Source organism: Somniosus microcephalus, chromosome 21 (assembly GCF_052327205.1).
Source record: "Somniosus microcephalus isolate GS21.2 chromosome 21, FLI_Smic_1.0, whole genome shotgun sequence".
NCBI lineage: Eukaryota > Metazoa > Chordata > Chondrichthyes > Squaliformes > Somniosidae > Somniosus > Somniosus microcephalus.
The window spans coordinates 41,842,449-41,866,946 of NC_141007.1; the positions used below are offsets into that span (position 1 = coordinate 41,842,449).

General features: G+C 43.9%; 1 protein-coding gene across 1 annotated transcript in view; it reads right to left on the bottom strand.

The window, feature by feature from the left end:
- LOC147102736 (ubiquitin carboxyl-terminal hydrolase 43-like) overlaps nucleotides 1-24,498 on the bottom strand; it is a 432,453-nt gene that overhangs the window by 147,357 nt on the left and 260,598 nt on the right. The window contains exons 5-6 of the mRNA XM_085963486.1: nucleotides 2,973-3,108; nucleotides 135-282 (exon numbers count right to left, since the gene is read on the bottom strand). Coding sequence (XP_085819612.1) covers nucleotides 135-282; nucleotides 2,973-3,108 — 284 coding nt within the window. The remainder of the gene's footprint in view (nucleotides 1-134; nucleotides 283-2,972; nucleotides 3,109-24,498) is intronic.

Genomic DNA, 24,498 nt, shown 5'->3' on the forward strand with positions numbered 1-24,498 from the left:
CATGCTTCCACCAGCCATTTCTGTACCAAATTAGGCATGCGTTTGTGCAATTGTGTCCTACTTTCACCAGGATATTTTAAACATAAATCAAGCAGAAACCAGAAGTTGAGCAAATCTGATTACGTCACACACACCTGACTGTCGTGTAGGGCCACCACCGCTGCCTCGGACAAATGGAGCCTGAAATGCATAAACACAGTCGCCTTCACCAATTGTGTTCAAGTCTTCCTCATCCGAGAAGGAACGCTCAAACCCATTTGCGTAAACCTCCGTTAAAATTACCTGGAAAGATAGTAAAGAAGCGGCGCTCAGAAGATTACTGGTAATTCAGGTTGGTTTGAAGAACAGTTTTTAAACCAGTGAATATCATTTTTGAATTTGTCGGGGAAGGGGTATTCCATTTTCTAATGGACACGTTTCTGAACAGTGGGGATCTATGACAAGGTCCCTTTAGGCAAATACACGCTTTACACAGCCAAAGACTTGTCGTACTTTTGATTCATGAGTAGACTTCACTGTCCATTTTTAATTCTTCCCTGTTAAATAAATTACAATGCTCAAAGCAAATACTTCAGTAACTGTGGCAACCAGGGCCTGCGGTGTTTGGACCCAAAGATGGTACAATAAGGTACGGGGGTGTTTTGAACCCTGGAATTTGAAGAGGCAACATCTTTCTTAAAAATGTTTAGCAAACTTTTCTTCTTTGTCTTCTGGTCATTGCAATTTGTTTATACATGTCACTGTTTAAAGGAAACTCATCAGATGCACATACCATCATGACATAAATGATTTGCAATTTTTCTCACTTCCAATACCTAATGATAAACAATGAGATCAAGTCATTATTGTATCCATGTATCTAATCCTCTTCCAATCCCCATACCTCTGATACGCTCTGCTTTTCCAATGGTGCCCATTTCGACTTGAAGAAATCCCCCCACCCCTTCCTGTCCAGTGGGCCTCTGTAAAATACTACTGCTCTGTCCGTGAATGAGACATTCAGGAAAACTTCAGAAAATTGGACTATCCCTGCGTCCTTCCTACCCAAACTCCTTTACTATAGATAATAAACAAGCATCAGAGTGCAAGTGAAGCAGAGATGACTCCCTAAACCCCCCTCGCTGCAAAAACAAGAGGGAAATGTGCTATTTGAAAGAAACACATTGGAGAAGCAAGGTGGTGGGGTGTGGGGCGGGGGGCAGTGGAAGGAGAGTAATAGCACCAGTGGGGCACATGGGCTCTTAATGATAAGCCCTGCCTACTTCCACCTCTAACATTGCCCGACACCGCCCGTGCCTCAGCTCATCTGCTGCTGAAACCCTCACCCATGTCTTTGTTACCTCTAGACTTGACTATTGCAACACTCTCCTGGCCGGCCTACCACCTTCCTCCCTCCATAAACTTGAGCTCATCCGAAACTCTGCTGCCCGTATCTTAACTCGCACCAAGTCCTATTCACCCCTCAGTCTTGTGTTCACTGACCGACATTGGCTCCCTGTCTCTCAATGCCTTGACTTTAAAATTCTCATCCTTGTTTTCAAATCCCTCAAGCCTCACCCCTCCCCATCTCTGTAACCTCCTCCAGTCCAACAACCCTTCGAGATCTCTGCGCTCCTCCAATTCTGGCCTCGATTTTAATCGCTCCTCCTTTGGCAGCTGGGCCTTAGGCTCGGTCATTCACTCCCTAAACCTTTCCACCTCTCTCTCCTCCATTAAGACACCCTTAAAGCCTACTTCTTTGACCAAGCTTTTGGACACCTGTCCTAATATCTCTTTATGTGGTTCCACGTTAAATTTTGTTTGATAATCACTTCTGTGAAGTGCCTTGGGACGCTTTACTACGTTAAAAGCGCAATATAAATACAAATTGTTGTTGCACGTGACAAATGCAGTATCTCAAAAACTAGCAGCAAATATATATATTTTTTATTTTATGTTTATTTACCATTTTTTATCATTAGTAAAGTGATGCAAGGAGTCATCACTAGTGCTATACAACAACACCAATTTCATCAATAACCTGGTATTCAATGCTCCGTTCAGGTTCCGCCAGAACCACTCAGTTCCAGACCTCATCACTGCCTTGATACAAACATGGACACAAGAGCACAATGGCAGAGGAGAGTAGGTTCCCTTGATATCAAGTCGCCATTTGAATGAGTATAGCACCGAGAAGCGCTAGCAAAACGGAAATCAATGTGGGTCAAAGTCTGGAGTGTGATGGAACACTCTCCACTTGCCTGGATGAGTGCAGCTGCAACAATATTCAAGAAGCTCGACATCATCCAGGACAAAGCCGTCCGCTTGATCCACACTTCACCCACTAGCCTAAACAGCCATTCCCTCCACCAACGGCGTACCGTGGCTCCAGTGCTTACTACCTACAAGATAGCAACTCGCCAAGACTTCTTCGGCAGTACCTCCCAAACCCACAACCTCCACCACCCAGAGGTCAGTCACCAGAGCCTCAAGACATCATTGCAAGAGCTCCTCAGCTCAACCATCGTCTTGATTGTCCCTTTTATTCCCCCCCACTAGGATGTCCATTAACTGCAGCCAAGTGAATGAGTAACTCACTCCCAGGCCTCTGAGAACACTGATCTGAGCCAGTCACTGAGAATTCTGCAAGACCAGCCAAAAGAACTATCCTCTCCCATTGACATTTTATCCTTTGCTGTCTGGAGGCACTTCTCTTCTGCTCATCCCTTTTCCACAATGACAAGGCTGAAACTGTGAACTGGGGAGCCAGGGTGTAAACTGAACCTTGTTCCCACTGCTCAGTGACATACATCAGTGTCCTAATACACTCATTTTCAGTTCTGCAGTTATGAAAAATAAACATCACTTGTTGAATAACAATGATTGCAACAATATCACAGCTCTACGCTCAGATGATTTGCAACAATAAAAGTTAAGATTTACAATCATTAAGACAATTCATTAACTATATTATGCTCAGATTTTCTCTGTACCTGATCTGGAGTCATTTTGCCTTCCTCTGCCACCATTTTTCGAAGTGCAGCAATAGTTCCAAGGAGTGGGACTGCCAGGCCTATCCTTAAGTACCTTTGATTCTTAGACTGGAAAACCAAGGTTACATTCAAGGCCCTAAAAATAAACAGAAATAATGCATGAAGTAAGCTAATTGCACATACACACAACAGAGTTCTATAGCATTGTTTCATTGAGATGATTCACAAGATGAATTTGATGGGTTAGGCTTTCACTCCATCCAGTATCAAGCACTGCCAATTCAGGAACATTACAGAGCGTGTGCAAGAGTGTGATGAGGCAAGATGCTTCCGAACCCTGGGAGAAAGAGTTCTAATTCAGTCCCCTTTAGCCTGGACATTTTGCGATATCTCTCAACATCCGAGATCCTTTGCTCTCCTGTCTTCAAGATCCATGGAATCACAAACTCTCGGAAAGTGGAACAAGAGGCCTCTACAACTTTATAATCACCTGAAGAAGATCGACTGCAAGACTGGCGGGTGCTGTACAAATAGGGTTGCCAACTCTGGTCGGATGCATTCCTGGAGCTTCATTGTATGACCTCCCACCACCACCCTGCTCCCCCCCTCCCCCCACCCAAACAGCCATTTTCCCATCTTCAATATTGTTATAACTGATAAACTAAAGCGTTCAAAGAAAACGGGGGAAAAAACATTTTTAATGCCCTTTTGATTTTTCTCCTGGGTTGCTCACAGCAGTGTCCAGGAGATTAATTGTGACCCTGAAGAGTTGGCAACCCGATGTACAAAGTCTAGCAAGGGACAATGCTAACTTGGATCATGTGTCTGGTAACTGTCAATCAACATTTGTAGAACAGAGAAGCGCCAGTACTGTCTAATGGGAAAAACTTATCCCAACGCACTTAAAAATATTTAAAAGTGTACTACAAACACAAATAACTGCTCAAGCGAAGTAAAAAAACGCTACATGGCTGAAATGTAAATTTAAATGCAAATAATTTTGACAGCAAGAAACTAAGACAAGGAAAGGATACACTGTTTGGGGAGAAAACAAAGTAGATCATCAGGGGTCACAGATGGCTAGAAAGCATCTAGATGCAATCCAAAATAGCCTACAGAAAAGGTTACACTTTTGGAAAGGAAAAAGCACGGTGTTCAAAGACTGCACCATCTAACCGCTAGAAACATCTACTCACTACAAAGTAGGTTTGATGCTGTAGAAAGAGACACTTGGGGGTTCACAGAACATTAAAGGCAGCAGCTCAGATTCATAAGACTGTGAAAAGCTAATGAGGTACGTATACAAAACCTTAATAAGACTGCAATTAGAGCACTTGTGCAGTATTAGGCTTCACACCATAGAAACAATATTCAGGCTTTCGAGAGGGTGCATCGCAGATTCATGAGAATGCTGCCTGCTGAGGAAATACAAATATTAAGGGAGACTTGAAAAATTGGGTCTTTAGAACTGCAGATTACTGGCCAATATCTAGAAGTGTTTAACATTGGATGGGACAGGGTAGATAGAAGATTCTAATGCAGACTGTTACCAGTAGTTGAAGGGTCAAGAACGAGAGGCTATAAATCCAAGATTAAACGCAAGAGATTGAGTGCTCAGGCCAGAAGAAACAGAGAATTGTGAGGATGTGAAATTCACTTCCAGGGTTATTGGTTGAGGTAGAAACTGTCAACATTCAAGATTAGATTAGATAGTAGACAAGGGATTGAAGGGCTATGGGGACAGGGTGGATGATTAAAACTATTTGCTCACGTGCAAGATAAGCACCGACATGGACCCATTGGGCTGTTTCTCTGTTATAATTTCGATGTATTTCTATGTGAGCTCCAATCGTGCTCATTTACAGCCATGGGTATTTTACTCAGGGTTACTGAATGCAACAAGCAGAAGTTGGTGCTGTAAGTGTTAGAGCTGAAAGCAGAACAAAGAAAACAACTGCCTATTTTCAGAATAAGCAATCAAGTCTCTGCACACTTTTTCCTCATCATTGTCCATCCACATTAAATGATTAAAAACTGGAAAGAAAATAAAACACACCCTATAATATTTTATTGACAGTTGTCCTCTTGTAGCAAAGAGAGGCGTGGCAACACGTCAGTACGACACATATTGCCATGCACGAGAGTGTGGAGTCACTGCACATTTTGGCTGCACGATTAAAAGAATAGCTTTAAACTAAAAAATAAACACAGCGGGAAAATTTGAGGCTTTCTTTTTCCTGCTGTGTGAATTTTTCCCTACCAGCCATTTTGGAAACATTTCACAGCGGCTATGTGATATCCGAGTGGTAAGGTCAGAAACTGAGAAGCAGCGAGATATTAGGAACAAAACCCAACTGTTTATTACACGGTGTAGCAGAGAGACATAGCTCTTACAAGCTGGAAGGCCAGGCACATTTCTTACTGCACGAACCAAGATGGAGGATGAACCTTGGAGTCATACCCATAATGCAATGCCACATTACCGTATAAACTGGTGTACCAGGACATTGAATACATGACCCATTACCTTAAATACTGGTGAATGTGAACCCTTAATAATTGGCTCCATCTGGTGGATAACTTAAACATTACATCCCAGATTACGATAGGCTAGTTCCTTGCAATACTTTATACCCAGCAATACTAATGTGGTCACAGGGTATTGTTATATGTAGTACACCTGAAGCTCTATGGCTTGGGGGTTTCAAAGACGTTGCTCCTGCCTACTTACTCATGATCTTACAAAAAAGCTGTATTTATGTGCTACATTCTCAGCGCCAATAATGAATCCCAAATCCTCAGTATATACCAGTGATAGATTCTTATTGCTCTCTAACTTCCATCAGCAATTCTTTCTGGGGGGGGGGGGGGGCGGGGGAGGATTATTGAATGTTTGAGTGCTGAATTGGACAGAGGGTTGGAAAGCAGGGGAATAAACAAAAACTGAGAACAATCCCCACACATACATGCTTTGGTTATCTGTTGTTCGTCTCTCTGAGGTCCAAAGAAACAGAAACGAGCAGTTATTTTGAAGTATGCTGCACCTAAACCCTTTCCAATTGTAGCTTCAAATTTTGCTCTGTTTTCATATTCTTTAAGTATTCAGTAAGCATTTAAAAAATGTTGGCCAAGTTAGTTTTATTATTGCATTCTCAGCATATGAATGGGTTATGGTTGGCAGTATGATCAAAAAGCCTAGGCCATGGTACAATTTGGTCACTTTATTGCTTGCCAGGTCATATCTCACTGCAACCTGGGTCATATCTTTAAATATCTGTTAGAATCCTGACTGCACAGCAAATCCTATGCACATATTTTCATGCGTACAAGCTGCAACCTAAACATTGGAGCTGGTGATACCACTGTTATGAAATGTCCTGTTTAACCTCAATTAAATCTGGCTCCCTCAATTTTGAGTTTATGACATTTACAAACATTTAACTGCACCATTAATGGCTGCACCATTAAAAAATTATCCATCAGCCAGACATGAAGTAATTTGAACTTACATTATAGAATCAGGACTGAGCAATGAACCAATCGATCAGATTCCTCTGTTCCCAATCACAAGACTGCTATTCACGTCCATGAGAGTAATCACAAACCGAGTACTCAGAAATTTAAATGAATCGTCCAACGTGCGAGAGATTGATGGATTTTAACGGTTTCATAAGATTAAATCAAATTGTTCATCTTTAACTTAATTATAAGCACATCATAAATCAGTTTGGGCATCTGAAGATCTCTAATAGATTTAAGTATGTTTACTTTCTCCATACAGACCAACCTAGAAAACTAGCTATTGCTGGCCAATAGCTTCAGACGTGTATTGAAGGAAAATACAAAAGTATATCAAAATCTGAAGGAAAAAATCCAAATGTTGAAAGTACAGAATTGGTGGTGTATTTATTGGGGAGGGGGGGGGGGGGGTCTGGGGGCATGCTCCTCTGAAAAATGTTGATTATTTACATTAAAAAATTATGGGGGTGAAATTCGACTCGGGCAGGAATGCAAAACAGGTAGTATTGCATGTGTCATCTGTTACTTGCCCGTTCGATATTCAGATCCACTGAAGTTTAAAAATTTTAAAATTCTCAAACCCGACTCCTTCCAGTTTTAACTGAGATGGATCAGGGGACAGGCGACCAATCCACTCTCAGGGGGCGGGTCGATCACTGAAATCTTTTAAAGGAGGCTGTGTGCCTGCATTTTAAACAGCATTATTATTTTTAACTTGAGGAGGCCGGGATTCTCGGGTCTTAGGAACCCCAGCAGGTAAAAGGTGGCAAGAAGGGCTGGCTACATGAAATAAGTGCCTTTATTGCACTGCTTGTGGGCCAAAAGTAGCAGGAGTGTTTCCTACAGGCCCAACAAGCTTAGCTGCACGCAATCGGACCCCCCCGAGATCAGCCAACCCCCACCCCTCCGTGATGTCCGATTCATCTCCACCGTGATGCCCTCTCCCCCATATCAGAGCTCTGAAATAGCACAATGGATTCAATGGAACAAATAAATTACAACAAATGACGGCTATAGTGTGAAAACGAGTTCATTAATACAGCATTAACAGTTACATGCATTCCTGTAGGACTGTCACAATTGCAAAAATAACTCTGGATGCTTTGCAAGCAAGAAACAAAAGGGCAACATTGGAAGAGACAGTGGTTCCCCAAAAGCAAAACTGGGCTGTATTTTCCGATCGGAGGCTTCCTGCGTGCGGAGGCCTCCGATCTGGAAAAAATCTACAGACTTACCCGAGGGCTCCCGAGGTCCGGACATTTCTGATCCTGGGCCTCTCCGCAGTCGAAATGCGCAGTGCCCAGGTATCCCAGGGGCGCATGCGGTTCGCAAGCATCCCTGGGATCACGTGGACCATGGGGAACCAATGAAAGAAGGGAATCTCCCTTCATACTTTTGACAGGTCTTTCAGCTTAGACCCGTCAAAAAGTATGAATGGAGATCACTCCAAAAACACAGCAAAACATTAAATAATTTTTTTTTAAATCACGTTTTTAAAATGAGTTAAAATTACATTAAATTAAAGATTTTAAACAAAAATTTAATTTAAAAAAATTCAAGGTTTTTACGGGGCTAAAAATAAACTTACCTTTTTTAAATTATAAGCAAGTGAAATTTTTTTTTACTTTTAAAAACTTTTTAAAAACTCTTCTGCTGGTAAAAGCAGGCCTTACTGCTTTTACCAGGCGTAAGGTTTTTAAGGGTTTTCAGCAGGCGGAGGTTCTGCAGAAAGCGGAACTCACCACCCGCAGAGGCCCTTCCCCAGGCAGGCGGAGGATCTGTCAAGAGGATTCCGGAAGTGCTGGTTTTCAGCGCATGCGCCGGCACTTGCGAGATCCCCAAGGGTGTACACACCTCGTACAAACCCGTAGGGATCGGAAAATACGGGCCACTGTGACTGTGGAATGAAAGAAGGTTACATCGAGTCGACAGCACAGAAGGCGGCCATTCGGCCCAACAGGTCTATGCCGGTTTTCTGCTCCACAGGAGCCTCCTCCCACCCTTTTCATCTAACCCCATCAGCATATCCTCCTATTCCTTGCCCCCCTTATGCACTTATCTAGTTTCCCCTTAAATGCATCTATGTTAGTTGCCTTATCTACTCTTTGTGGTATCATGTTCCACATTCTTACCACTCTTTGGGTAAAGAATTTTCTCCTAAATTCCCTATTGGATTTATTAGTGAAAGGTTGTGAAAAATTCAGCACACTCTCATTTCCTCTGACTCAACAAAGCTGATGAATTTTTTAAAAATGGCTCAACCATTCTGCTGTATAATAAAATGTATTCATCTCGTCCACCATGAATCTACATAATATTAATTACAATAATATAGATGCAAATCCTTAAAAGCGCGACAAAAGTTTTTGATCCGTAATAAGCTGCTTTCAATGACGTGGTGATTGATTTTCAGAATTCTTGTCAAGTTTAACAGTAATAACATCAGCAGTCCATAATCAACTAGAAACAATTTTGGAAAAAAAGGTGAGGAATATTGGGTCACTTGGAGTGGTCTTTTATGTTAAGGGTCCTGTACTAATATAACAATGTAACAGCACCATTCCCAAACCACTCCTAATTAATTTTAAAAAAAATCAGGTCTGTAAAGAGTGACGCATTTGTATTTAAGTGATTTTCCTAATTAAATATTTGCAGTCAAATTTACTGTAATGATAAAACAGGTTTCTGACTTGCATTCATTTACATACTTCATGTTAAATTTCCAAAAGCAAACTTATGGTCCCTTAGACTGCATGCAATCAAAACCAAGTCTTTGTACAGCTAAATTCCACCAGTATAAGAAAATGTATGTCCAATTGGAAAATCATGAGGTAGAATTTTGTCTGGACTCGTTTTCTGGCCCACACTCTGCACAGCGCCAGTAGCGTGCGACTCAACCGAGAAGCCCGAGGCCGACCCGAAATTGGGCGCCTGGCCTCATTAACATTTTATGATCTTCAAATGCATCAGCTGCCTATGGAGGACCAACAGCTCGCACATTTGAAGAGCACGAATGTCAGGCCACTTGCCTTGCCTTCAGTAGACCGAAGCCAAGTCCCAAGGAGGAGGGATGGAGCAGGAAACAGGCGAGGGGGTGGCAGGAACTGCTACAACTGTGGAATTGGGGGAACACTCCTGCTCCTCCTTGTAGTGTATGTACCCGTCTACCTTTAAGAGAACTATTGTATGTAACCGTTCACCTTTAAGAGAACTATTTTAGGTGTGGCACTACTTTGTTTGGCTTCTGTATACTGTAATACCGACGGTGACCACACCAGTATATAAGTGTTGTGTCAGGAATTATTGGGCAGATTCGCCCTGACCTTCGAATAGTAAAGTCCTGTTTTAAGTTACTCTTGGAGTCTGTGCATTAATTAACTAAACAACCCACAGACTTTACACTCCTGGCTCCACAGCAAGGTTTACATCAAAATTTGCATTAAAAAAATTAATTACTTTCAGTTGTTGGCCACAGTAGTTGATAAGAAACGCCGAGTGGGGCAGCCCCGACACCCGCCCCGCGGGACCTAAAACAGCCATTAGGCATCTCATTTACATATATAAGGGACCTAATGCCGGTTTTAGGTGGCCGCCAAAAAAATCAGCCGTCCCAATTTCAGGGCCTAACGTTTTTCAGGCGTCCTTAGGGCACAGGATGGTTTCCCCAAAATGGAGCCTTGTTGAACCTGTTTTACACAAGTACTGTAAAATGGACACCAGATTTAATTTCTCCCCCCTCCTCCTCCCCCACCCAAAGTCTGAATTCGACTTGATTTGTTGTCCAATGTGTGGACAAGCAAATGGTTTTAGACATAACGTGGAGAACAGCTCTAAACATAAGGCAGGACATTCAGTCAGCAGGAAATCAGCCAATGGGAGATGGGTTTCTGCCCAAAACTGAAGCCAATGGAAACAATGGGGAAAAAATTACCAACAATGGGAAAGGGAACATTTTATTTTAAGTTTTATAAATTAATTTTAAAAAATCAGAATTTAAGATACAGGTTATTAATCCTTTATCCGAAACCCTTGGGGCCAGATGTGTTTCGGAATTCGGATTTCAGAACGGTAGGGGTATCTGCAGCTCTTTTTGACATTTTCACAGTGAAATTAAACTCAAAATCACAAAAAATATCAGAGAGCAGCAGACGCACGTGTGACTGGTAGCAGCGCTGAGACACAACCGACGCCTCACACCTGCGTGGGTCAAGCATCGGCCGCGTCGGGTCATGTTTGGCGCCACTCGGGTCACGTCGTGCACACGAGTGACGCTCCACGAAAAAACTTCGGTTTTCAGAGCTTTTCGAATTTCGGAATTGCAGATAAGGGATTGTGGACCTGTATAGCAATAATTGATGTCCTCCTTAAATCATTAGATCAGCAAAAATATAAATACAATGGATAGAAAATACATGAAAAAATTAATTACATATAAACTACATAAAAATTGATCAGAGTTCTGTAATAGGCTGCTGCATCATCTCCAGGTAATACTAGTCACTGGAAGGATCATAATGTGAGTAAAAGCACAAGACATGGGGAACATTTTATACTTGGATCAAGAATTCATTACAAGAGAAACAGAATTGGTATACTGGAATTCTACACTAGGGTAACAAACTATTTACCTCCCTTCCTGCATTTTCTTCTAACAAGGAAAAGCTCATTAATTTTGCCTGACCAAGCATCAAGTGAAGGTGAGGAGCCACACAGAGCAACACTATTCACGTCACCCCAAGCTAAGTGAAACCACTTTAATTGCCACTGCAGAACCAGTCCATCTCTCCCATTCATTGTTTTCTGCAGTTTTGGAAAAAAATCAGAAAAATGGCTCGTTTTATTATCCAGTAAAATGGTGCGCAATTTAAGAGAGAAGTCATCTGGTTAGAGGGCAGGATTAATGGTGAACTCTAGCCTGCAATATGATCTACAGTGAAACCTCGATTATCTGCTGTGATAGAGGGGAACCTGCGGGCAGATAATTGAAAGTCCCCTTAAATTAAAGTGCAATGGAAAATAATATAAGAATGAATTCCACGGCCTAACAATCTACATAGATAAATGTATGGACGACACTATGCCTATACTGAGTCTATTAAAAATATTGCAAATGGATATAGTACACTTTATACTAGAAACAATTATTTTCTATCAGACACGATATTGGACCAACATATTCACATATTGCTACAGCTTACTTTTCATTCATAAGTTTGCAAGGAGTGCAAGGACTGCAACAAATGAAAAAAATGGATCATTTCACAGATCTGAAATGTACACACCTTAAGCCCTTTCCTGCATTTTTTTTAATGTTATAAATTAACATCTCAATAACTCCACTCAGTACAATTAAGTTGTTGCATGCTGCAACTGAATTAGTTGACCTCAAAATTTACATCAGCGTTGCGACCTAAAGGCTACACTCCATTACGCTGTTGCAATTTCTGGCCCATGGATCCGTTTTTATATTTAAGGGTGATGTTTGTTAAAATAGGTTATATGTTTAAAACAAACAGGTCTTAGGCCTGAGAGGTCTTCATTCATTCATCACAGTTCAGAATTGTGTCTCTTGCTTGCAATGTTCTGCTGTACTTTTATCAGTAATGCCAGGCTGACTGCAGGATTGAGCTCTCTAATACTTCTCAAATCTAAATTGATCTAATTCAGATCCAGGTGAATTTCATCCAGCATACTTGGGATAGGTCAGGTGAGTACAGCTCTCTGAAAGAATGTGAGACAACTCAAAAAGCTGAAAGAGTTAAAGCAATTCAAGCTTAAAATGTGGATTTGGAGATTAAAAGCAAAATAAGGTCATTCCAAAGCACAGCACAGATTCGCCCAATTGTACTTATTAGCTCGTGTCTTTCCCCCTTTCTTAAAAATGTAAAAAGTAGTAATCTTTCAATCCTTGCTTTTCTTCTCACATCACAAGCTACAGAAGCATCCAGGGCCTCCCCTACTTCCTCTTCTGCTTCCTGAAGCAAATCTAGGTCCAGTGCCATCAAACCTGCAGGCCTTATTTACTCTGTGCATCCAAATTTTTAATTATCTCTTCTACTCTGCACACTTCCTGAATGCTCCGGCCATCTGGTGTGTGAGACCAAGAACAATCCCAAAATCCTCCTTTGTGAAGACTGGAGTTAAAAAAAAATTAAAAACCCAGCCACACCTTGATCCTCAATGATTCATTGAAAGGTCTTGCCTATTAAAGGCCCAACCTGTTCCCTAATCTTCTGCTGGTAATTAGCACAACAGAGACATGCCAACCTACTTCTCTTAACACTTTCACTGACTAGGTTGTAAACGAGCTCTCTCAGACAAGCAGGAGTTCTCATTCTTTAATACGATAGCAAAATACTGCAGATGCTGGAAATCCAAAACAACAGAAAATGCTGGAAAAACTCAGCAGGCTAGGCAACATCCGTGGAGAGAGAAATAGAGTCAACGTTTCGGGTCAAAACCCTTCTGTAACAAGTCACTGATTTCCCCTCCCCAGGCATTGAAAAATTGAATTACATTTGTATCAGTCATAAACGGATCCATGGGCCTGAAATTGCAACAGCGTAATGGAGTGGGACTTGTGCAGGCACATGGGAACACCACCACCTCCAAGTTCCCCTCCAAGTCACACATTATCCTGACTTAGAAGTATATCGCCGATCCTTCATCGTTGCTGGGTCAAAATCCTGGAACTCCCTCCCTAACAGCACTGTGGGAGTACCTTCACCACATGGACTGCAGCGGTTCAAGGCGGCGGCTCACCACCACCTTCTCAAGGGCAATTAGGGATGAGCAATAAATGCTGGCCTTGCCAGCGATACCCACATCCCATAAAAACGAATTTTTAAAAATGCCCAGAATTGGAATTTCTGAAGTATTTTAAGGAGTGTTAGGATGAAATCAGAAGTTTTTAGGTAAGCTGGTTTCCTCGAACAGTCTGCCCAGCAAGTACCACCATCGCATCACCATGGTAGATGGAACAGCAACTTTCCACTGAACCAAGCATGCTACCGAGTGCAATATCAAGCTTTGCAAAGCAATTTTATTTTATGGTGCCATGTGGGGACTCCAGGACGCTTCCTGTGTCCTGGACAACCACATGTGCAGGAAGTGTCGTCAGCTGGAGGAGTTCGAGCTCTGGGTTTCGGAGCTTGAGCAGCAGCTGGCGTCACTGCGCTGCATCCGTGAGGCTGAGCGCTACCTGGTTAGCACGTTTCAGGAGGTGGTCACCCCGCAGCATAATAGTGCAAGCAGAGAGGGAATGGGTGACCGTCAGACAGACAAGGAGGAACAGGCAGGTAGTGCAGGAGTCGACAGTGCATCTCGCTCTCCAGAATACTGGTGAGGGCGATGGTTCCTCTGGGGAGTACAGCCAGAGACAAGTCCATGGCACCATGGGTGGCTCAGCTGTACAGGGGGGTGGAGGAAGATCGGGAAAGCAATAATAATAGCAGAGTCGATAGTTAGGGGCATAGACAGGCGTTTCTGCGGCTGCAGACATGATTCCAGGATGGGTATGTTGCCTCCCTGGTGCCAGGGTCAAGGATGTCACCGAGTGGCTGCAGAACATTCAGGGGGAGGGTGAACAGCCAGAGGTTGTGGTCCACATCAGTATCAACGACATAGGTAGAAAGAGGGATGAGGTCCTACAGGCAGATTTTAGGGAGCTAGGAAAGAGATTAAAAAGCAGGACCTCAAAAGGTAGTAATCTCCGGATTACTCCCGGTGCCACGAGCTAATGAGTATAGAAATAGGAGGAAAGAGCAGATGAATGCGCGGCTGGACAGATGGGGCAGGAGGGAGGGCTTCAGATTCCTGGGGCACTGGGGCTGGGGCTGGTTCTGGAGGAGATGGGACTTGTACAGGCCGGATGGGTTGCACCTCAACAGAGCCAGGACCAACGTCCTCAAGGGGAGTTTGCTAGTGCGGTTGGGGAGGGTTTAAACTAATTTGGCAGGGGGATGGGCATCAGGATGTAGCATTAGAAAGGAGAAATAAGGTGCACAAAGGATTGGGAGAGACAGATAGCACTAGAGTAAGAAATAGTATGGTAATAGGTGAGGTCAGACTAAGAGAATACAAGACGGTCTAAGATAAGTTTACAGTGCACGTGTGAATGCACGAATTGTGGTAAATAAGGTTGGTGATCTGCAGGTGCAAATAGACACATGGGAGTATGATGTCATGGTGATAATGGAGACCTGGCTCAAAAATAGGCAGGATTGGCTACTAAATATTCCTGGCTATAAGGTGTTCAGGAAAGATAGGGAAGGCAAGGAAGGAGGTGGTGTGGCAGTGTTGATTAAGGAGAATATTAGTGCTGGAGAGAGAGGATATCCTGGAGGGGTGAAGGACAGAATCTATATGGCTAGAGTTGAGAAACAATAGGAGGTGCCATTACACTACTAGGTGCATTCTATAGGCCGCCAACTATGGGGAAGGATAGAGAGGAGCAAATTTGCAGGGAAATTACAGACTGGTGCAAGATCTATAGAGTAGTGATAATGGGGGACTTCAACTATCCTAATATAGACTGGGATAGTAATAGTGTAAAGGGCAGAGAGGGGAAAGAATTTCTGAAGTATGTTCTGGAGAACTTTCTTGATCAGTATGTTTCTGGCCCAACGAGGAAGGAGGCATTGCTGGATCTGGTTCTGGGGAATGAGGTGGGTCAAGTAGAGCAAGTGTCAGTAGGGGAACATTTAGGGAACAGTGATCACAGTATCATAAGGTTTAGACTAGCTATGGAAAAGGACAGGGAGCAAGCTAGAGTAAAAATACTTAATTGGAGGAAAGCCAATTTCAGTGGGCCGAGAATGGATCTGGCCCAGGTAAATTGGAATCAAAGGTTGGCAGGCAAAACTGTAGTCGAACAATGGGCTGCCTTTAAAGAGGTGATTGTTTGGGTACAGTCGAGGTACATTCCCACGAGGGGCGAAGGTAGGGCAACCAAAGCCAGAGCTCCCTGGATGACGAAAGAGAGAGAAAGATGAAGCAGAAAAAGGGGGTGTATGACAGATGTCAGGTTGAGAATACAAATGAGAACCAGGCTGAATATAGAAAACTTCAAAAGGGGAAGTGAGAGAGTAGGAGTATAAATTGGCAGCTAACATGAAAGGGAATCCAAAAGTCTTCTATAGGCATATAAATAGTAAATGGGTAGTAAGAGGGGCGGTGGGGTCAATTAGGGACCAAAATGGAGGCCTACACATGAAGGCAGAGGTACTAAATGAGTACTTTACATCCGTCTTTTCCAAGGAACAAGATGCTGCCAAAGACAGTGAAAGAGGAGGTAGTTGAAATACTGGAAGGGATAAAAATTTATACGGAGGAGGTACTAGAAAAGCTGGCTGGACTTAAAGTAGATAAGTCAACAGGACCAGATGGGATGCATCTTAGGATGCTGAGGGAAGTAAAGGTGGAAATTGCAGAGATACTGGTCATAACCTTCCAATCCTCCTTGGATATGGGGCTGGTGCTAGAGGACTGAAGAATTGCAAATGTTAGACCCTTATCAAAAAAAGGATGCAAGGATAAACCCAGTAACTACAGGTCCTGTCAGTTTAACCTTGGTAGCGGGGAAGCTTTTAGAAACGATAATCCGGGACAAAATTAACAGTCACTTGGACAAGTATGGATTAATTAAGGAAAGCCAGCATGGATTTGTTAAAGGCGAATCGTGTTTAACTAACCTGATTTGAGTTTTTTGATGAGGTAACAGAGGGTTGATGAGGGCAATGCAGTTGACATGGTGTACATGGACTTCCAAAAGGTGTTTGATAAAATGCCACATAATAGGCTTGCCAGCAAAGTTGAAGCCCATGGAATAAAAGGGACAGTGGGAGCATGGATATGAAATTGATGAAGTGACAGGAAACAGAGTAGTGGGGAACGGTTGTTTCTCGGACTGGGGTCAGTACTAGGACCACTGCTTTTCTTGATATATATTAATGACTTGGACTTGGGTGTACAGGGCACGATTTCAAAATGTGCAGATAACACAAAACTTGGAAGTGTAGTGAACAGTGAGGAGGATAGTGATAGACTTCAAGAAGACAGACAGGCTGGTGGAATGGGCGGATACGTGGCAGATGAAATTTAATGCAGAAAAGTGCAAAGTGATACCATTTTGGTAGGAAGAAGGATAAACTAATTCTAAAGGGGGTGCATGAACAGACAGACTTCGGGGTATATGTACACAAATCGTTGAAGGTGGCAGGGTAGGTTGAGAAAGCGGTTAAAAAAACATACGATATCCTGGGCTTCATAAATAGAGGTACAGAGTACAAAAGCAAGGAAGTTATGATGAACCTTTATAAAAGACTGGTTCGGCCTCAACTGGAGTATTGTGTCCAATTCTGGGCACCGCACGTTAGGAAGGATGTGAAGGCCTTAGAGAGGGTGCAGAAAAGATTTACAAGAATGGTTCCAGGGATGAGGGACTTCTGTTACATGGATAGACTGGAGAAGCTGGGATTGTTCTTCTTAGAGCAGAGATGGTTGAGAGGAGATTTGATAGAGGTGTTCAAAATCATAAGGTGTCTAGACAGAGCAGATAGAGAAAAACTGTTCCCATTGGCGGAAAGGTTGAGAACCACAGGACACAGATTTAAGTTGATTGGCAGAAAAAGCAAAGGCGACATGAGGAAAAACTTTTTTACGCAGCGAGTGCTTATGATCTGGAATGCACTGCCTGAAAGAGTGGTGGAGGCAGATTCAATTGTGGCTTTCAAAAGGGAATTGGATAAGTATCTGAAGGGAAAAAATTTGCAGGGCTATGGGGAAAGGGCGGGGGAGTGGGACTAGCTGAAGTGCTCTTGGCGAGCTGGCATGGGCTCGACGGGCCGAATGGCCTCCTTCTGTGCTGTAACCATTCTATGATTCTACATGGTAACCAATCTGTCCCCGATTACATTCTCGCATCTCTTCAACACCCGTACCGCCCCACCCCCACCTACACTTTTGAGGCACTTTACCTTAATGAAAAATGTCCATTTAAAGAACTGTTTTCATTTTTTTTTTTTTTTAATTTGATGAAGCTTTTCTCATTTGTTTACAAACACATAATATAATGACCTAACTCGTTTAATCGCTGAATTCTGTGCCATTTTAAAATGAAAATATTGAAAGTATCGTACAAACAGAAATAGAGGTGGAGTGTAGTCTGTTAGCGCATCTTTTAAATTTAGCTTTTACAACGTGCTCCCTTCATTTCAATATTGGAGAACTTCAGCTTTTTAAAACATTTATTCAGTGCCAGGACATGGGCATCACTGGCAAGGCCAAAATTTATTGCCCATCCCTAGTTTCCCTCGAGAAGGTAGTGGCGAGCCGCCTTCGTGATCCGCTGCACAGGTTCTCCCACGCGCTGTTAGGTAGGGAGCTCCAGAATTTTGACCCAGCAACAATGAAGGAATGACGATATATATCCGAGCCAGGATGGTGTTTGATGTGGAGGTAATGGTGTTCCCATGCGCTTGCTGCCTTTGTCCTTCTAGGTGGTGGAGATTGCGGGTTTGGGGGATGCTGCTGCTGAAGCCTTGGTGAATTGCTGAAGTGCATCCTGTAGAGAGGAGACATTGCAGCCATGGTACGCCAATGGTGGAGGGAGTTGATGTTCAAGTTGGAGGATGGGATGCCGATCAAGTGGACAGCTTTGTCCTCGGTAGTGTTGAGCTTCTTGAGTATTGTTGGACCTGCACTATTCCAAGCAAGTTGAAAGTATTCCATCACATTCCTGACTTGAGCCTTGTAGGTGATAGAGGCGCTTTCGAGTCAGGTGGTGAGCCATTTGCCACAGAATACACAGTCTCTGACCTGCTCTAGTAGCCACAGCATTTATGTGGCTGGTCCAGTTCAGTTTCCAGTCAATGATGAACCCCACCACCCCACACCCCAATATGTTGATGGCAGGGGACTCGGTAATGGTAATGCCATTGAATGTCAAGGGAATGTGGTTATGTTCTCTCTTGTTGGAGAAGGTAATTGCCTTACACTTGGAGTGTGCCGCGAATGTTATTTGCCACTTATCAGCCCATGCCTGATCTTGCTGCATATGGACACTGACTGCTTCATTATCTGCGCAATTGCGAATACTTTGCAATCAACAGTGAACAGCCCCAATTCTGACCTTATGATGGAGGGAAATTCATTGATGAAGCAGCTAAAGATGGTTGAGTCTGGGATGCTGTCCTGAGGAACTTGTGCAGTGATGTACTGTGGCTGAGATATCTTCTATCTTCCTTTATGCTAGGTATGACTCAAGCCACTGGAGTGTTTTCCCACCTTATCCCCATTGACTTCAATTCTATGAGGACCCCGTGGTACCACATATACTTAAATGCTGCCTTGCTGTCAAATGCAGTCACTCTCACCTCACCTCTGGAATTCAGTTCTTGTATCCATGTTTGGACCAAGGCTCTAATGAGGTCTGGAGCCAAGTGGTTCTGGTGGAACCAAACCAGAGTATCGGTGAGCAGGTTATTGGTGAGTGAGGGGTGCTTGATAGCACTATTGACTCCTCCTTCCATCACTTTGCTGATGAAAGGTCATCAACCTGAATCATTAACTGTTTCATGCTCTCCATAGATGCTGCCTGACCTGCTGAGTATTTCCAGCATTTTCTGCTTTTATTTCAGATTTCCAGCATGCGCAGTATTTTGCTTTGGGCTTAAGATTGGCATGTGTAACATTGGGAATCTCAGGAAGAGGCATTGAAGGATCATCCACTCGGCACATCTGGCTGAAGATGGTTGCGAACACTTCAGCCTTGTCTCCTGCACTCACCTGCTAGGTTGCACCATCATTGAGGATGGGGATGTTAATGGAGCCTCCGCCTGCTGTTAGCTGCCTTTTAAATTTAACCGAATCCATTCCTGAGCCCGTCACAATATTGTTAAAACCTCTTTCTATGCTTTTCTTTATCTCTCTATTCAGCTGTCTCCCCATCAAATATATTAATCATTTGCCTTTGAGCATTATATAAGAAAGCCTACAATTTATATAGTACCTCATCACACCTTTCAGAAACATTTAATGTAGAATGAGTTACTATGAAATGCATGTACTATTGTAATGTAGGTGAACACTAACTTTCTTCAGTGTTTCTCTGGTGATCACTTGGTTTGAATTTTTTCCATTGCTCCTCTCAGATCTTTAACACCTGTTCTTCCAAAGTCCAGCACTCCTGCTCAACTGCACCTAGTACCAATCCTTATCAACCGGTCAACTCTGTTATTAGGATTTATGGAACTTACATGTCCCCCCTGCCCTTAGGCTACAGATCATTTCTGGTTTTAATCACAAAATGCTAAATCTCATCTGAACATGCTGTATCAAAAGCAGTCCCGGAGCAGCTCAATAACCACAGTTCATTCCTCCCATAGGTAACCATTGTCCTATGCATTTTTTGGATGGATCATTACAAAAATGCAAACTGAATTTTGAGATTAGATCTGTGCAATACTGAAAGCAAACCTCCCACTGGATTGAAGAAAGTGACTGCCCTATCATTGCAGATGGGAAATATGTAGCAGAAGAAACTACCAAGATATTAGGCTGTATTGTTACAGAATTCCACTGACACTTAAACCAACGCATACCCTCTGCTCTCCTATTATTTCAAATACTGGCTCCAGTGAGGATTTTTTTGTAATAATTACTCATGAAAGTATAGATTTTCTTACCACTTAGAATAGATATTAAAAAATTACCATGCAAGTCATGGTCACTCAACGGGAGCAGAAAGCTCTCATACCAAGAAAACAGAGGGAGCCATTTATTTTTCTTTATCAAGATCACCATTTTGAAAGCCAATCTTTTCAACCAAAGTTTCTAAGTATAATTTTTAAATTAATTATTAAAAAGTGCTGGTGTCAGCAATTGTAAGGTAATGTTTTGAGGTGACATCTTCCATCTTTCTCAGATTATTTCATAATCTTGCCATCTTTTCCATTGCTAAAAGCCTCCAATAAATTTGGTTCTCTTATATGCCAAACACTTATTTTTCCCAACTCTTAAACCACTACAAAACTAAAGGCCACATTAGATTTTAAAACAATATTTGAATATTGTTTTCAGATCTAATGAGGTTCTTCTAGCACTTCCCTCACACTCAGAGGATGCTCCATCTAATAAACAAGTCCCTCTCTCTCCATCTCAATCATTCTATTGGGGTACATTTTCATAATCATGGCCATCATGGTAATCTGGCAGAATGGATCACCCTCCTATTGTAATCGTTGATTGACATCAATGGAATGAAAATCATGTGGGTTCTCTAACAGGTGGGCAGTCCACTCAGCCAGATTACCACCTAGGTAGTGAAGATGAAAATTTACCCCAATTATTCTCACCATTGACGCTTTGGAAAGTCTAAACTTTCCCTTTTTATTACTTTAAAATTATAAATATGCTGTCCTACACATACTTCATCCTCCCTACAATCTTGTTTTATTAAAATCCATAACAGAGTTTACTACTCAAACTCATTTTTTCCCCAAAAGATCAAAACTGGAGCATACCTCCTTCGCCCTCAGATTTCCCTTTTTCCTACAATCTCCAGGTTTCCAAAACTGAAGCTTGGCGTTACCTAAGCATTAATTACTGATTTACCTCATACTTTCTTTTACCCACTTCAGCCTTGGGGCCTTCGCCCTTCATCTTGGTCTCTGAGCAACAAAAAAAAATGTAGGTTTCAGAGGCTTAGGGAGAAAGTGCTGAGTCTGCAGACAGTTCTCCGTTCGATGTGTTGGTCCTGATGGGGCTGAGGCTACAAAAGGTATTTTAATTACTTTAGCCAATTTGGGACTAAGGGCAGAATACAGTAAAATTCTTCTGCAATCTGCTTAAGGGTAGAGGAGTATAATGGTTGCTACTGGACTAGTAATCCAGTGGTCTGGGCAAAAATTCAGTGAACAAGAGTTCAAATCACACCAGGACAGCTTGAAAATTTGAATTAAGTTTTTTTTTTTAAATCAGGAAATAAAAAGCTGGTTTTAATAAAAATAACCATGAAGCTGTTGGACTGTCATCAAAACCTAACAGGTTCAGTAATTTCCTTCAGGGAAGGAAACCTACCATCCCTACCCACTCTTACCTACATGTGACTTTAGTGCCTCTCCAACATGATTTACTCTTAACTGCCCTCTGAAGTGGCCTAGCAAGTCACTCAGTTGGCCCACAACCTTCTCAGACAACTAGGGATGGGCAATAACTCCTGGCCCTGCCAGCGATACCCATATCCCCAGAATGAATTTTTAAAAACTGCATAACAAGACAGTAACTTTCTTTGGTACACACCTAGTGCATAATTTGGGGGAAAAATTCAGTTGGTGCGCGCCTCCAGTTAGCGCCTGGTGGGGGCACTAATGGGGTGCTGATGCAGTAGCGCCAGGGCGAGGTGAATACAACGATGCATGCCAAATCCGGCCCCCCACCCCGCAGCGCCACCGCCGGGGACCTCAGCGCCAGGCAGATTGTGACGTCAGTGAGTGTACAACGCTCACTGGGCACCCGATCTGCAAAATTCATTGTCGCCCCCTGTTTTAGCGCCTCGCCCCGACAGCGACAGGAGGCATCAAGCAGGTGGATGCTGCCTCCAGGGGCGCTACTTAAAGGGATCATGAGTAATGAGACGCAGCTGTCAGGTTATTGCTGTTTCACTACTTCCTTGTCAGTTTGACATTGAATTAAACTGTTGCACAGTCATTTAAAAGTTGTTTAGTATCAGGAGTGTTGTGGCTACTAACAATTAGTTACATTTATTCTCAACATATCAAAGTGCTACACTTGGATACATTAATCGGGGCTGTACTGGCAGTCCACCTCAGCCTCCAGGATCTAAGGCGGAGGCAGCAAGAAAGATTGGAACATGTGGCCAGAGGGAGAAGGGCCATGAGGGCTCTCACCCTCCGAGGGTATTCAGAGAGCACTTCTCATATCTCCAATTAAGTGAGGAGCAATGTCTTAGAAGGCTGCGCTTCAGTAAGGAGGTGGTCACAGAACTCTGCCACCTCCTGCAACCAAACCTCGAGCCTCAGATCAGGGCGACCATGGCTCTCTGAGTGGCAGTCAAGGTCATCGTCGCCCTCAACTTATTCACCAGCGGATCCTGCCAGTCTGCAACAGGAGACATAGCTAACATCTCGCAGTTCGCCATCCATCGCTGCATCCGGAAGGTCACAGAAGCTCTCTACAGTAGGAGAAGGGACTACATTTCCTTCCCCATCACCAGAGAGAAGTAGGACGAACATGCATGTGGCTTTTCCAGAATAGCCAGCTTCCCCATGCTATTGTGCGCCATTGACTGCACCCACGTGGCTTTGCGGGCACCACACAACAATTCTCAAATCTTCCGTAACTGCAAAGGCTCTTAATGTGCAGTTGGTGTACAGCCACAGACAGCGAATCCTCAATGTGAATGCCCACTATCCTGGCTGCAGCCACGGTGCCTTCATCCTGCACCAGACCGTTGTGCCAGCACTCTTCCAGCCATCACGTCAAGCTCGCGGCTGGCTGGTCAGAGCCAAGGGCTATCCGCTCTCCACCTGGCTCATGGCTCCTCTCTGCAACCCCAACACTCATAATGAAAGCCATGCTACCACCAGGAACATCGAGCTGACCATTGGGGTGCCCAAGGAACGGTTCCGCTGCCTTGATTGCTCGGGAGGAGCCCTCCAGTACTCAGCTGAGCGGGTGCCCCATATCATGGTGGAATGCTACAACTTGGCCATCATGAGGGCAAAGCCCTTGCCACCAGGGATTGTGGGACCACCTCAGGAGGAGGAAGAGGGAGAGGAGGAGGAAGACGAGCGAGGGAGGAGGCAGCTACTCAATCGGCCTGCCAGAAGGGCGGTCATCAGACTGCAGTTTCAATAAATTAAAACCCAGATCCCCGTTGCTCACCACATCCCCATCATTCCATCCCTGTGGCAGGCCACATCATAGCGCAAAGCTGAAATGAAAATAATCCAAACAAAATTAATAAATTTATCAATAATCAGTGAACACATTTACAGTAACATTATTACCTATTCACCCTTGTGCAATCCCTTAGTGCCTCTTATTACTGTGCCTTTGCCTACTCTCGTGCTCCTACGAAGTGTTGGCCCAGTGGCTGCAGCAGGGCTGGTGGAAGGCTGCTGAGTGTCCATGCGGGAGTCTTCAGATGGCCTTGCAGGATGCCCTCAACCAGATCTGGACCTGGAAGGCCCAGCTGTAGACTTCACCAAGTCAGCATGGACGGCATCAGTCTGGCCTGGCTGGATGGCAGGCAGCGACAAGGACAATGGCGGAGTGCCAGTGGTGGGAGCAGGAATGCGGTCATCCTGAGGGAGGACAGCAGCTTCCTGCTCCACTCCCCCGGGGCAGCACCTCAGCATCCCTAGCAATCTGTTGCAGTAGATTACAGGCCTGCTGCAACACCGTGAAAGGCCCAGTCAACGGTGTTTGACCCAGCCACGATGGCAGCAGTCAGAGCTTGTGTGGCATCAAGCTGAGGCTGCAGGTGAGCAGCCGGAGATTGGATGCCACCAAGCATAGACTGCATTACAGCATTAAGACGTTGCGTCGCTTCTGCCTGTGCTGCAGTGGAAGCTGCCAGATCGCCCATCACACGCATCAGATCTGGGTCGCCAGTCTCTCTGGGAGTCTACCAGCCTTTGCAGACTGGAAATGATGGGCCCCATGGTGTGTGCAGAGCTCTGTGCAATGTTGGAGGCGGACTCCTCCACGCTCCTTACCATTGCTGAGAGGCTCTCGGGCACCCTTGCCATTGCACCTATCGTCTCCATGTGCATGCCCATCACCCTTCTTCTAAAGGCCTCCCCACCAAGGTCCTCATCCGAGTCCTGTGCAGCAGAACTCTCCCTCGGGGGAGCTGGCTCCCAAGCTATCCATTCCCCCTGGCCTTGCTGCAGCCTGCTCGTCCCCGGTGCATCACCCTGTGCAGATCCCACTAGCCTCTAAAGAACCCGTAGTGCCAGTATCTGAGCTGGTGCCTGCAGGT